Raw genomic sequence first — 14,443 nt, forward strand, 5'->3', positions numbered from 1 at the left:
AAAGGATAACAGACGAGAGAGACCAATCAGAGCAGCCTGAGAAGCTTTTTCAGACTAGACTTACCCAGTCCTGCTCCCGCAGCATCAGAATGGGGCGGCATGGGGACATGCAGACACTGCAGCATGCAAAAGCTCCCAGGGAGCCCGATAACGTCTGCCTTCACACTTTTAGACTCACTGGCCTACTGGCTTAGATTACTTACACATGATGTATTATTTTCAATCATTTACAGACCTTTAGAATAGGTCTGAAATTTATTTTTACTACTCAAATTCAAACCTATAAGAACTGAATTTAAACAATCTAATAGTGATCTGTGCATTTCAAAGCTTAGCCACTGCTGAGAAGTTTGAGCACAGCCCAATAAAGGAAATGCATTTGCCATTATCATCTTGATCTGTTGCTGCAAAACAAAACCACATCCTCATAGTCAGAAATAAAATTACCTGTAGCATTAAGACTACTGTTTTGACCACATTCCACTGTGATTTTCTGCCATCCACAATCACGGTAAATCCTCTAGCCTTACACTTTTCACTGAAACAAAACAAAATTACAAAGTATTAAAACAAAGTATCAAACAAGTTTGATATTTTATTCTTCATAATTCTAAATAAATAGGGTTTATAGCTTAATCATATGCGGAGTAGCATTAATCTCACTTGGTTTGGTTTGGTCAATAAACAAAATTCTTCACAGTATCCTTTCAGTTTTCTCAAGCAATTTGTTTTTCTCATTTCAGGAAATGTTGACAATTTACAAGCTAATTTGGCAGGAAAATTGCTGTAGAAACAGGGAAAGTCAATGCCTTAGAAAGAGAAGAAATCAAAGCAACATTCCAACGGTCTCAGCCTCTCCACTTCTTCACCTGGACCCCAGGTGATACAAAGCGCTTCTGGACTTCTCGTCTCTCTTTCCTGACAGAAGTACAAGGCTTGTGAAGGAAGAGTTTAAAACAGGTAGAAAATAAAGTAAGCTTAATAACCACTGAAAATGGGCTTCTTGGTGTTTTGGGGGAGAAATTTAACGAGATGAAGTAGCATTTGGTGCACACACGTCTGACCCACTGCTGCTCTCACTTTTGCATTCTCAGTCACTTGATCAGCACAATATTATCTTGAGTGTTTGGAAAATGGGTTATTGCTATATATTATGTTCAGTCATTCAAGTATTGATGAAACACTTCCCTGAAGCCTACCCTAGTAAAATCCAACAACTATATGGGAAAACTCCATCCTAAAGATGAAAACCACATCGCTATTATTGTTATATTTATAAAATCAACTTAATGCAAGGATCTCAACCGCCCGCCCTCCGGTAAGTGGAAGGAACTGCAGCTGGGCTTCGCAGGGAGGACTTGGCAGTGAAACCTCCCCCACTCAAAGTGCTCCCCATTACGTACAGCGTGAATCGCAGGAAAGAGAAACAGCAGACCTCTTCCTGGGAGTTAACTCCAGCGCACCAGGGGATTTTACTAATCCTCCCCGCCTCCCTGCAAGCATTCCCATTAGCCTCAACAGCATTCTTGGAGAAGTGACATCCAATTCTACCGAGGAACAAGGAGGTCACAAGAATGAGAATGATATTGCTAAAGATTTGGAAGAACATGCAACCTCTGCGGGAGCGAGGGAAACTGAGCTTCCAAAGAAAACGGGGAAGTGTTCAAGTGTTCAAACTGAAACATATGTCCACACAAAAAAACCTGCACACAAATGTTCACAGCAGCCTAAGTCCCAACAGCCAAAAGTCAAACTGACCCAGATGTCCATCAGCTGACGAATGTAAAAACAAAATGTGGTATTATCCATACCATGAAATATTATTCAATCACAAAAAAAGAATGAACTGATACATGTTACAACATGGATAAACCTTGAAAACATGCCAAGTGCAAGAAGCCAGACACAAAAGGCCACACGTTGTATGATTCCATTTTATATGAAATGTCCAGAATGGGCAAATCCATACAGGCAGAAAGCAGATTAGTGGTTGCCAGGAGCTGGGAGGAGGGGAGAATGGGGAGTGACTCCTAATGGGCATATTGGTTTCTTTTTGAGCTGATGAAAATGTTCTGGAATTAGAGAGCATGATGGTCACAGAACGTTGTATGAATATACTGAAAACCACTTGTATACCTTAAAAGGGTGATTTTTAAGGTACGTAAATTATATCTCATTAACAACAAAGTTTAAGTACTCTATTTTTAGATTTTGCATTATAAAATAAAGGATCCACTAAGTATTCTTTGGGGTTAAAAAAATGAGGTGGCAATACAAGGATGGCTTCTGGATTAGAAACAGCATATAAAGACCTGCTGGGGGAAGCAAATCTGACCTCTAATTGCTAGTTGTGGGTTCAGGTATGGAGGAAATTCCTGAAGTTCCCCAACAAGACATCTAGGAAGACCCCTCTGACTTAGGCAGGACACAAGCCCAAGATAGAACAGCCCAAGCAGACTAGTTTGCTACTGAGTGGTCTTCAGGGAAATGGCAGCAACTCAGGGACTCTCGCAATGCATTGTGGAAATTTGCAGGAGGGGGAACTACGACACACAGAGCTGTGGAGTGGAAAGCCTTCCGTGGACTGGGACTAAAGCCAAGAGAGTGTGCCATCCCCACAATTGGGTACTTTCAGGTCATCAGCATGTGCCTCTCTGAGATACAGGTTATACAACCATTTTGTTGAACAAAGAAATTTTACACTAAATCAATCTGTACATTAGATTAATCTGTACATTAAGACTAAGAAACTAATGAAGTTTGAAAATATCATCTGCAGTGATCTCGAGGGCATAAAATAACTCTAAATTTATCTGCAAGAGTACTTAAAAACACCACTAATCAAAATTTTCTCACATTTTACTAAGCCAGATAATGAAAATATACACAATCTAAAGATACTCTTTGACAAGTGCAAGACCAAGTGGTCTTTCAACTACTTGAGAGGAATAGTTGTTTTTTCCTTCATTCCTACAAGTGGAGTGATGGTTTAAACTGTCTTTAACAACAATAACATATTAATTTAGAAGCATGTTACGCCCTTCATAAAGGGCATGTTGGAGGAGCTCAAGTGCTATATTAATAAATTCCTATACTACTGTTAATGTTTATAATTATATTTTCAGAACAATAACCAATAAAGAAATCTATGAAGACCCTGCCTCCTTGTTGCTACTCCCTTAGAGCCTTTCAAGGGTGAGGGTGCTGAGTTAAAGCAGCTACCTAAGGGGCCGGCCCCATGGACTAGGGGTTAAATTTGCATGCTCTGCTTTGGTGGCCCAGGGTTTCGCCGGTTCAGATCCTGGGCGCAGACCTAGCACTGCTCATCAAGCCATGCTGAGGTGGCATCCCACATAGTAGAGCCAGAAGGACCTACAACTAGAATATACAACTATGTACTGGGGGGCTTTGGGGAGAAGAAGAAGGGAAAAAAAAAAGATTGGCAACAAATGTTAGCTCACGGCCAAACTTGGGGTCGAGGGGGAACAGCTATGTAAAACAAGCAAGTCTCCTTAATAGGCTCTCTCACTTTGACTAGAAACAGACTGTCAATGGATTTCCTGGGTTCGGTATTCTATAGCTCTTCACTAACTTCTCTGATTACAACCAAGGGGTCCTTCTCTTCCACTCACAGAGCTCTGCTTATACTTACATAAGGGCACTAATTTCACTTATGTTCTTATTATAATTACTTATTTACCATCTCTCTTCATTAGATAGCATGATTCCAGAAAGCAAGAATATTACTTTACTGATATCTTGGCAGCTTCTAGCACAGTGCTTTAAATTATATACATCACATCATTCTCAGTCAGAATGTGACAAGAGCTTTCCTGCCTCTTCAGAATCCCAGCCTTTACCACGGCTCATGAGGTCTTCTATGATCTGTCTCCAGCCCCTCTCTGCTCGCTCTCCCAGAACTGTCCCTTTCTCAAAGTGCTGCAGCCACACCAGCCTCCTTGCTGATACCACAACATGCTTAGGGCTTTTGCACCTTCTGCTCCCTCTGTCTTGAATGCCCTTTCTTCAGGTATCTGTAAGGCCTGGCACACACGTCAATAATCTCAGGTAAAATGTTATCTTATCATTTTGTAAAATATTGCCATATACCCCCTCACACCTCACACCCCATCCCTCTCTTGACACTTTTTTTTTTTTTAAAGAATTTCTTTTTTTTTTTATTTTGAGTTTTTTCCTTTTTATCCCCAAAGCCCCCTGGTACATAGTTGTATATTCTTCGTTGTGGGTCCTTCTAGTTGTGGCATGTGGGACGCCGCCTCAGCGTGGTTTGATGAGCAGTGCCATGTCTGCACCCAGGATTCGAACCAACGAAACACTGGGCTGCCTGCAGCGGAGCTCGCGAACTTAACCACTCGGCCACGGGGCCAGCCCCTCTCTCGACTCTTTTTATGCTCTATTTTCGTGGCACCCATGAACATCCAATACACGGGGTGTTTATTTGTACTAGTTGTTTGATCTGTAGGGTATGAGGCCCATAAGGGCAGGAACTGGGTCTGCTTTGTTCACTCATTTCCTCAGCACCTAGAACAGTGAGGAGCTTATCATAGGATCTCATGTATTTACAGAGTTAGTGAAAACTTATGACCTTAATGTCTGTGTGATTTTTGGCAAGTCATTAAACCTTTGCATTCTGATGTGTCTTCCATAACATAAATGAGTTTTTCTACAATTAGGAAGAACTGACTTAAAATCCAAATTTGAATTAAAAAAAAATCAAAACTTGAAAACAATGCAAAGGTAGCTTCCATAAATACTGAATCTCTATAGAATCAAGAATAATCTGATCAAGATTAATCTGGGCAAGTATTTGGCAGTATTTCTATAAAGTGGATTTAAGAATGGAGACGGTGGTTAGTCCAGATGATTGTTAAGGTACTTTCCAATCCTGACATTCCATGATTCTATAATTGGACAACACAAATATACTGTTGAAAGAAAATGTTAAAACATAAAAAAAGTTTTCAATATTTCTTTGATAATACTATATTCACCAGAGTTATTTTCCTATGTCAATTATCAGCTGTGATAGATCCAGGTTAAATGTGAATGAACACTAGGAGTCATCATTAGACATGGCACTGTGATTATAAGAGGGGTGGCTGCAATGCAGTGATTAGGAACACAGGCTTGGAGCTGGACCACAGGTTCAAACCCCTGGCCCAGCCCTGGTCTGCCACATGCTCTTGGTCAAGATACCTAAATTACCCACTCTTTCTATGCCTCAGTTCCCTCATGCATAAGATGGGGATAAGGATGATAGTACGAATCTCACAGGGCTGTTATGAGAATTAAATGACTTAATGTTATCTATTATTTCCTTAAATATAGGATATTCTTTTAATATATGCCTCCCAATCATCATCCGTAAGTAAATCTCAGGTCCATTTTGAACTTAAAGTCCTAAAAGGAAATCAAGCCCAGCTTCTACTAAGCCAGCAACATTGTATGTTTATTTGATTTTCCAACAAAATCTAAGATGCTCTGAGAATGGTCAGTTACCAGGTTCAGTCAGCCCACATCTGAGCACACAGAGCTCCGAAGAAACTAAAGTAGCAAAACAAAACAAAGGGCAGAAACCCACACCCATGACTTCTGATCACTGAGTATGAGGAACTGCACGGGGCTATGAAAAACACAAATTATAAGATACAGTTTCTCCCCTCAAGGAGCTTAGCATCATTTAGAAAGGTGAAGAGGTAGGGAAAAAAGTATTTTAATTAGTGTCTGCTTTATATTCACAGACGTTATCTTATTACTGTTACTAGAGAAACAACACACACCTTTGAAATTTAAAACATGTAAGACAAACAATAAATGTAAAAATTCAAGAATTATCCTTAAGCACATCACGATTACATGCCTAAAGAGCCAGAAACAGCAAGTGCTATTAGTCTAGAGAACAGCTGGAGGAATCTGGGAACTATCTATATAAAGGAGCTAACGCAACTTAATGTAAAAGGACAGATAAAGGAAGAATATGAGCAAAGTTACATTTCTGAAGCACCAAATCCTGCAACTGGCTCATAGAGCCTGGGGATCCTGCAGCACAGAGGGTGGCGCTGCTGGGCACGCTCTCCCACCCCATCCCTGCAGCGCAGTACCATCTTTCACTTACTCTCCTGGGAAAACAGCATTTGGAGCCTAAAACACCACTGCTTTTCTCCCCAGACTAAGAAATGCAGGTCTCAGGGAGTCTGAAAGGGTAGGTATTCAAGGTAGGGGACAAGCACAGGCGAGGTGGTGGCAGAGCCAACAGGGCCAGACTTCAGGGAATCAGAGAGGGGAGGGGCTCTGGAAGGTGCCCCCGCCTTCTCGATGCCCCTCCACTAGAATCCTGCCTACTAGAGGATGGCTGACTTAAGGCAAAAGGGAAGGCTGCCTCCAGTTCCCCACCCCCAACTACTTATGTATTTGGGAAAGTTTCTTAATTTCTCTGCCCTCACCTTTTCATCTACGAAATAGAGAAAATAAAAGTATCTACCTTACCAAGTTATTTTGAAGACTGAGTTAATACAAGTACTCAAAACTAAGTGACTTGCATGATAAGTGCTCAAGAAATATTAACTGAAAAAGATGAGTCAAATCATACAAGCTCTTGGCACAGCAGTTAGGAAGGCTGAAGGACTGTCCTTGAGAGCAAAGACCTAGTATTTCTTGTCTTCAGAGTGCACAATGTACAGCATCTGCACTTAGGATTAGCAAAATAAATGGCTACTGAATTGAATTCATTGTGTACAAAGAAGGAGAGGAGGTCACAGAAAACTAGGGATGACGGAACTGTTGTTTTAGCAAAATTACTCTTGAACTTATGTGCAAATTGAGGAGACCATGGGGACGGAGAAATTAGCATGGCTATTGCTGTACCAGTTCAGCTTGACAACTCACTCATCCCTCAACACGAACTTAAGCATATGAAAAGGGAACAGAAAGGACAGGAAAAAAACACACAGCAGAGAAAGGAAATACTGCTTAGCTGTCACATTTTTAAATGGCACATTATAAATCTTCAATACATTTTTGTTGAACGAATGAAATGAATATTAAAAATCACTTGTCAACAGCATGAAGCACGTTCAGAGCACTTACTACAGTGCTTTGAAGTAACTCTAAGGTCAATGCAATTATCCCTCCATTTGCTGAAAGTGCATTTGTTGAGAAGGAAAAATTGCACCGGCTCAGACTTCCTTGGAAGATTGTACCAAAAAAAAACCAGAGAACAGCCATCCCAGTCACACTCTCGCTGACTATACTGAACCTTCTGAAGTCTAAGAAGACAAATCAGAGCAACTAAAGCTGTTACATTCAAATTCAAATTATCTGCTAACCGCTCTAATAAGCTCCAAAGAGGCTCCTTAACGGTGGAGGAGAACGGAAGATGGGGATGAGCAGACATGTCCGTGGGGCTCCACTTCTCTCTGTTTTATATTCAGATCTTCCTTGACTTACAACGGGGTTACAACCCGATAAACCCGTCACAAATTGAAAATATCGTTAAGTCAAAAACGCATTCAATACACCTAACCTACCAAACATCACGACTTAGCCCAGCCTACTTTAAACATGCTCGGAACACTTCCATTAGCCTACAGTTGGGCAAGATCATTGAACACAAAGCCTATTTTATAATAAAGTGTTGAATATCTTGTGTAATTTATTGAATACTGTGTTAAAAGTGAAAAACAGATGGTTGTATGAGTACAGAATGGAGGTAAGTGAAACAGAATGGCTGTTTGCCCTCATGATCACGTGGCTGGTTGGGAGCTGCGGCTTGCTGCCACTGCCCAGAATCATGAAAGAGTGTGTACCCTACCACATATCTCTACCTGGGGAAAAGTGCAAAATTCAAAATTCGAAATAGCATTTCTACTGAAGGCTTTCACACCATTGTAAAGTAGAAAAATCCTAAGTTGAACCATCCTAAGTCAAGGACCACCTGTATTTGACTTCTGTGTAAAATTTTCTTTGAACAAAGATGCCCATAGACTTAAAAATTCTAAACAAACAGAATATAGAATATTTTCAATATACTCATGCCTAGAATATTACCTATTGAATACTGGCAGTTACAAAACTGTGTATCACATTCAAACGATAATTTCACCATTTTAAAGAATTATAGAACTACACAGCTATTATATTTCCTTTCATGATATATTTTAGGTCAATTCTATGACTTTGTTGCCAAGTTTGGTTGGTTCCTTCAATATGCATATAATGAACATCCAAAGTCTCCAAACCTTTTTTACTGTCATTGTGGATATGCAGATAAGATGTGGCTCTGCATTCAAGGACCTCATAAATTCAACCATAAACTACTATAGCACCTAGTGGAAGTGAATAGAAAAACTTGTCTAAAAGGGTTCCTCACGAAGGTAATAATGAAGACAAGGTTGAAAAACAGTGACGTATGTTTTGCCACGTGTTTTTCAAAAGCAGGTCATCTCAATATCTTATAATCACGCTTCATGTAATAGACTGAAATCAAATCTCATTCTATGCATTGAATGTGGATATGCTCCTGATTTAAAATTTTGAAATATGTAATAAAATGAGATAAAGACCTACTCATGAGGTTTTTGCTAGTGCTAATCTCAGTATTTCGTTTTTTAACCAAAAAATTTGTAGATTAATTTATATTTCTTGTCTTTACCTCCACAAGGAAATCTTGAATTTGATTCTGCTTTCTGAATCATCAATTCATAATTTCTGATCCTGTTGTTTATGTCTAAAATGTACAACAATAGCTGGGAAAACAAAAGAAAAATTTCATTTACCTCTCCTAAAATTTAACACTCAGGCTGGCCCAAATTTGTCAGTCTTTATTGTTCTTTATTAAAACCTATGACGGGTCCTTTATAGAAAATGGGGCAGCAATGATTAGTCTTGAACTCCACATAGGACTGGACATGAGGAGTTACCTGAACATAAACTCAGTATTCAGGTCAGGCTACAATTAACCTGACCCTCTCCTTTCTTCTCAGCGCTCTACTCAAGAATCTCAAACAAAAAACAAGTTTAGGGCCAACCTCTGTGAAAAGGAATCAGGAAGTCCCCCATTCCCAACGGTGCTGGGTTACCCATGTATAATGGGTACATATCACTCCTTGTCCATGGTCATTAAAAGTAAGCATCACGTACAGATAAGAAACTAAATAGTTCCTTTTCATTTTGACATAAGTTTTATTTATTTTTATCTTTTTCTTTTTCTACAAGCAAGGCAGACTGCCACGTAAAGTGCCTTGTTTGGACGTGTCTGGAGTCTTGGAAGCTTGACTACCCTCCGTTCTCCTACAAAGGGACCGTGAGAGCTTGTTTGGAGGTGCTAGCAGGGGAGCGCAGCTTTCGTATTCCCTTGACTGAAGAACAGGCCTCCTCTATCAGGGAAGGTCATCTTCTTGGACCAAGGGTGAAGCTTCAGGAGGGACATACATGGAGCAGTGAGGGAGGAAGCGGACACCCATCTAGTCAGCCAGATCAGCCGAATCAACCCTGGAATCAATGGGGTGACAGATCTCACAGCCAGATCACCCTCACATCCTACATAACTTTTAAAAAGCTATTATTATATTGAAAATGTTAACATGTTCATGGCAAAAAGAGACCACTTTTGGACATCCCCGTAAGGAATTAGAGACCACATTAGTTAACTACACTGCTAGAACTGTCCAGAGACATTCACAGCTGGAGGAGCTAAACTTTAACAGTAGGAGATTGGGAGACACAAGCAGGTTACAGAAAAAAATGAACACACTAAAAAAGCAAAAACCTCCTAGACACATGCTGAGCCCAAACTGACAGGGTAAACTTAAAAACAGTTCTAGGACAGAAAGAGGGGTGGATAAATGAATAGATACGTGATAAAGTACAATGCTGGTTGCAGACTTCTAAGTGATGGGCATATTGGGGTTTACTGTACAATTCTTTCAACTTCTTCTTGTATATCTGAAAATTTTCATAATAAAATGTTGAGGGGGGGGATTAAAATTTAAAAGCAGTTTTAAATGGTAGACATTCTGAAGGAGAAAAATCAGGTAACACCACACCTAATAAACTGCTCCCCAGATTTGCAATGAAGAGCTCAGAAACACTCTAGCTCTCTAAGGAAACAGCAATTACCGATACAGAGCTGCCAACATTTTTAAATGCTAAAGATATAGGCAGGTGATCCAAGAAAACAGAAGGCTAACAATTCAGTGTTTACAAATATTTGATAAGGCCAAACTTTAAACAATTATCAAAAATAAAGTATCCAGGTATCTATTTTGCCTTGCTGGAATAAGTTCTGTCATCTTGCTTCAACTTATATCTTCTCTAATGGCTGGCAGGTACTTGGGGATATGCAGAAACTGATTCACAATTTACACTAGAATAGCATCTTATGAATATTTACATGAGAGAGAGAGAGAAAATTTAAGTAGTGTAGGCTATTCTGCCCTCCACTGTACTACTTCCTGCTTGCACACCCAGAGTGGACAGACAGGAGACGTGAGTGAAACTTCTGATTTCTTAGCCTGCCTGTTACCCAGTGACTCTCACAGTGTGAGTATCCTGCTGGGCTGAGCATGATTCTAGTATATACAAGCGTGCATTTTCTCACAACAAACCTAAGCACAAGCCAACTGTGTTCAGGACCTTAGCCTCAATGACATGTTCCAATGCTGGAGGAAAATCTAGCATGTTCATGGGAAACTAGTACATGAGTCTCTAATCCTTCCTTAGGCATTTTTCAAGGGTAATTTTGACTACCAATAATTTCTGCATTACATTCTAACTTCAGAATCTCACTTGACACAAGATGCAACTACACTATACTCTGTTCACCTGAAGTATGAAAAGCTCTGGATTGGTGTCAGGAATGGTAGATTCTAGTCTTAGCTCTTCTACTGACTAGCTGTGCGATCCTGGGCAAGTAAGTCTAACCTCTGAGTCTCAATTCTCTCAACTATAAAATAAAACAGGTGGTTCAGATGGTCTCTAAGTTCCCTCACCACATGTAACCATTATAAACCCGTGATTTTTTTTTTTTTCCACAATTTGTTAACTATATGTCTGGCTAGTCTTATTCACCTAAATAGCAGTTTGTTATCTAATGGTGAATAATACAAATTAGCCATCAGCAGCTCAGAGAATTAGCAAGTTTATTCAAAACCATTACACTGTGAGGTCTAATATCTTTCCTTTCCAGAAAGTGAAAAAGTTGAAAGTATTCCCCTGAAGGCCTCTACTTCCCCAATATTGAAAAACAGAATCAGCAAAAGAATCATTAAATTATAGACCAATACTGAAAGTAGGTGTGATTAAAGTCAATTGTTCTAAGATATAGTTTTAACCCTGCACTTTGCAACGTGGTTTAAAAAGAAATAATCTGAGCCAGCCTGATGGCCTAGTGGTTAAAGCTTGGCATGCTCTGCGTCGGCAGCACAGGTTCAGTTTCCAGGCACAGAACCACACCACTCGTCTGTCAGTAGCCATCCTGTGGCAGTGGCTCACACAGAACCAGAAGAATTTACCACTATATACAACTATGTACTGGAGCTTTGTGGGGGAGAAAGGAAGGGAAAAAAAAGGAGGAAGATTGGAAGATTACCAACAGATGCTAGCTTAGGGTGAATCTTCCCCTGAAAATAAATAAATAAATAACATAAAATAAAAATAAGATGAAATAATCTATCATGTCAACAAAATGCAAATATAATAAAAAGACACAAAGAATTGTTTGCTCTGACTAAAACGTTTAAAATTTACTCTCCGGAACTTAAGAGCATTACATAAAGGATAATTTTTGTTCCTTTTGCACTTTTATATTTTACAAACATACAAAAACACCTGCCCTCATTCTCATGCTTTATTGCAGTGGTGTGCAAATCTGGCTGCATATTAGATTATCAGGGAAGCTTAAAGGATTTTTAAAAAAAGTCTGATGAGCAGGCCTCCCAAGTGCAATTGGATCATACTCTCTGGAGGCAGATCTCAAGCATTAGATTTTGAAAAAAATTCCCAGATGATTCTCCCGTGCAGTCACACTTCAGCCCCCAAATATCACATGTGGGAGAAGAAGTCAGGGAGGGGCTTTTTATTTTGGTTGTTGAAGTGATGAGTCAGCTTGAGCAAACAGAGGGGTTTAAGTTTTGTCTTGACTCAAGAAATAGAAAAATTAAAAATCCAAGACCTTTGTATTAAAATACAAACATTTTTTTCATTTTTAAAAGAAAAATATTTTTTAAACTCCTAATAGTCTTCACTCAATATATTAAAATCTACAAACATATTTATATCTAGTGAAACAGCTACATAAATAAAAGATGCTTTCTACTGAATTAACTTTTCTCAAGTTGCATGGTATATAGATGCTCAATCTTTGGGTTCCTTAAAAATTGACTGTAGATATATTTTGGAAATCTGTATCTTTGCTATTCAGTGCAAGAAGAGCACAAAATAAGTAGCACATATTACTGATTGCAGAGTTTTTAATTATAATTTCACTGCTAACAAAAGCAGACAAGATAGCAAAGTATATTTTAACAATAGCAGGAATCATTAGTAAGTGAATGAAAACATATTGAGACTTAAGAAAAGACACCTTTAAAGTCACCTTGGAATGCTGAGTAGGTAGTCTAAGGTGACACTCAGCTCATCCATATTTGTCTGTTCGAGGCATAATGGAATTGTCAGAATGAGGCCACTTCGTCTGTCCTTTCCTCCTATTAGAGAAAAAATATATAAATTTAACACATAATAGATAGTAAAGCACTAAATGAATAATATATATTTAGATCTAATGTTACTAAAACAATTACAAGTTTAAGACATCAGTAGAAACTAATGGTTGTTTATTTTATATATTGTAAATGTTATTTTATACATTGTAAATGTAAAAAAGTAGTATAGAAAATTCTGAAAAAATTCATACAAAATTCTGAAAAAATAAGAAAAATTTCACCCATGAAATTTACACATAAACATAGCAATTATCATTTTGTTTAATTTTCTTCCATTTAGTCTCTTCTTAATATAATCAATTCATCAAGCACCTATTGTGTGCCTAGCACGATAAGCATTTACAAGTAAAATAAATTTCCAATCCACCTAAGAAGAAAAGCTTTAAGTTATAAGAAATAACAATATGAAATATGACAGCTTATTTTCTAGACTGTTGCACAAAATATATAAAATATTATTTAAAGGGCTTTATAAAATGGAACAGGCCAGCCCCATGGTCGAGCGGTCAAGTTTGCACACTCTGCTTCAGTAGCCAGTGGTTTGCCAGTTCAGATCATGGGCGTGGACCTACGGCCCACTGCTCATCAAACCATGCTGTGGTGGCATCCCACAAAGAGGAACTAGAATGACCTACAACTATGATATACAACTATGTACTGGGGCTTTGGGGATGAAAAAAAAAGAGAGAGGAAGATCAGCAACAGATGTTAGCACAGGGCCAATCTTCCATAACAACAAAAAAATAAGAAAGATATCTTCTATCACTGTCAGTGAGTGATACATAATTAAAAAAAAGAAAATGGAGAAAATGATAAGAGCTGTGATAAATGTGAGAAGTTTTATAGAAAAGTTAAGACATAAGAAAAATGGGTAGAATTTATAAACCAAGTCAAAAGAGCATTCTGTGACAAGGAAAGATCTGAATTAACTCAGAAAGGTCAGAGAGGCATTCTAATTCACGAGGCAATAAAGAGAAAGCTGAGATTATGGATCCCAGCTAATGAAGCCTGAAAGCCAGGTAGTGGAATGCACTTACATCACATGTATGTTCAAGTCCTCTTCAATTTTCCATAAGCATTAAAATGTAACTAATTATTTTATACACAGCTTCTTTGAAAGTTCCCCACATGATGGACTTTCACGCTGCAGCCCATCTTCTGACCCAACTGACATTTATGACAATTTTATAAGCTTAAAAACCAGCAAATAATAAAGGAACAATTCTATATGATCTCTATAAATCTTAGCCAAAAACTGAAAGGTGTGAAGTGAAAAAAACACCTATGAGTGACATGAATGCAATTCATGATGTACTAATCATAATCTTCTGTCTCATTCAGTTAACCATATAAATGACTAATATTCAACCACTTTATTTAGTCTCAATAAATAGCAATTTAAATGGTTCAATTTAATAGATAAATGACTTTAATTGCATATTTTTTGTTTAGAATATAGGTTTTATTTATTTATTTTTTTCTGCTGAGGAAGATTCACCCTGAGCTAACATCTGTGCCAATCTTCCTCTACTTTATATGTGGATTGCCGCCACAGCATGGCTAATGAGTGGTGTAGGTCTGCACCCAGGATGCAAATCCACAAACCTGGGCTGCCGAAGCAGAGCACAACAAACAACCATTACGCCATGCGGCCAGCCCCTAGGTTTTTATTTTTTGTTAAATGGATTGCACCATAGTTTTCA

At 38.6% G+C, this 14,443-nt stretch overlaps 1 protein-coding gene across 3 annotated transcripts in view; it reads right to left on the reverse strand.

Moving 5' to 3' along the window:
- The window catches only part of SESTD1 (SEC14 and spectrin domain containing 1), a 111,367-nt gene that overhangs the window by 55,783 nt on the left and 41,141 nt on the right, over positions 1 to 14,443 (reverse strand). For all 3 annotated transcript variants that reach the window (XM_044768635.2, XM_070508196.1, XM_044768636.2), the window contains exons 3-4: positions 12,614 to 12,722; positions 448 to 538 (exon numbers count right to left, since the gene is read on the reverse strand). In XM_044768635.2, the coding sequence (XP_044624570.1) occupies positions 448 to 538; positions 12,614 to 12,722 (200 nt within the window). The remainder of the gene's footprint in view (positions 1 to 447; positions 539 to 12,613; positions 12,723 to 14,443) is intronic.

The sequence above is a fragment of the Equus asinus genome, chromosome 4 (genome assembly GCF_041296235.1).
Source record: "Equus asinus isolate D_3611 breed Donkey chromosome 4, EquAss-T2T_v2, whole genome shotgun sequence".
Classification (NCBI taxonomy): Eukaryota; Metazoa; Chordata; class Mammalia; order Perissodactyla; family Equidae; genus Equus; species Equus asinus.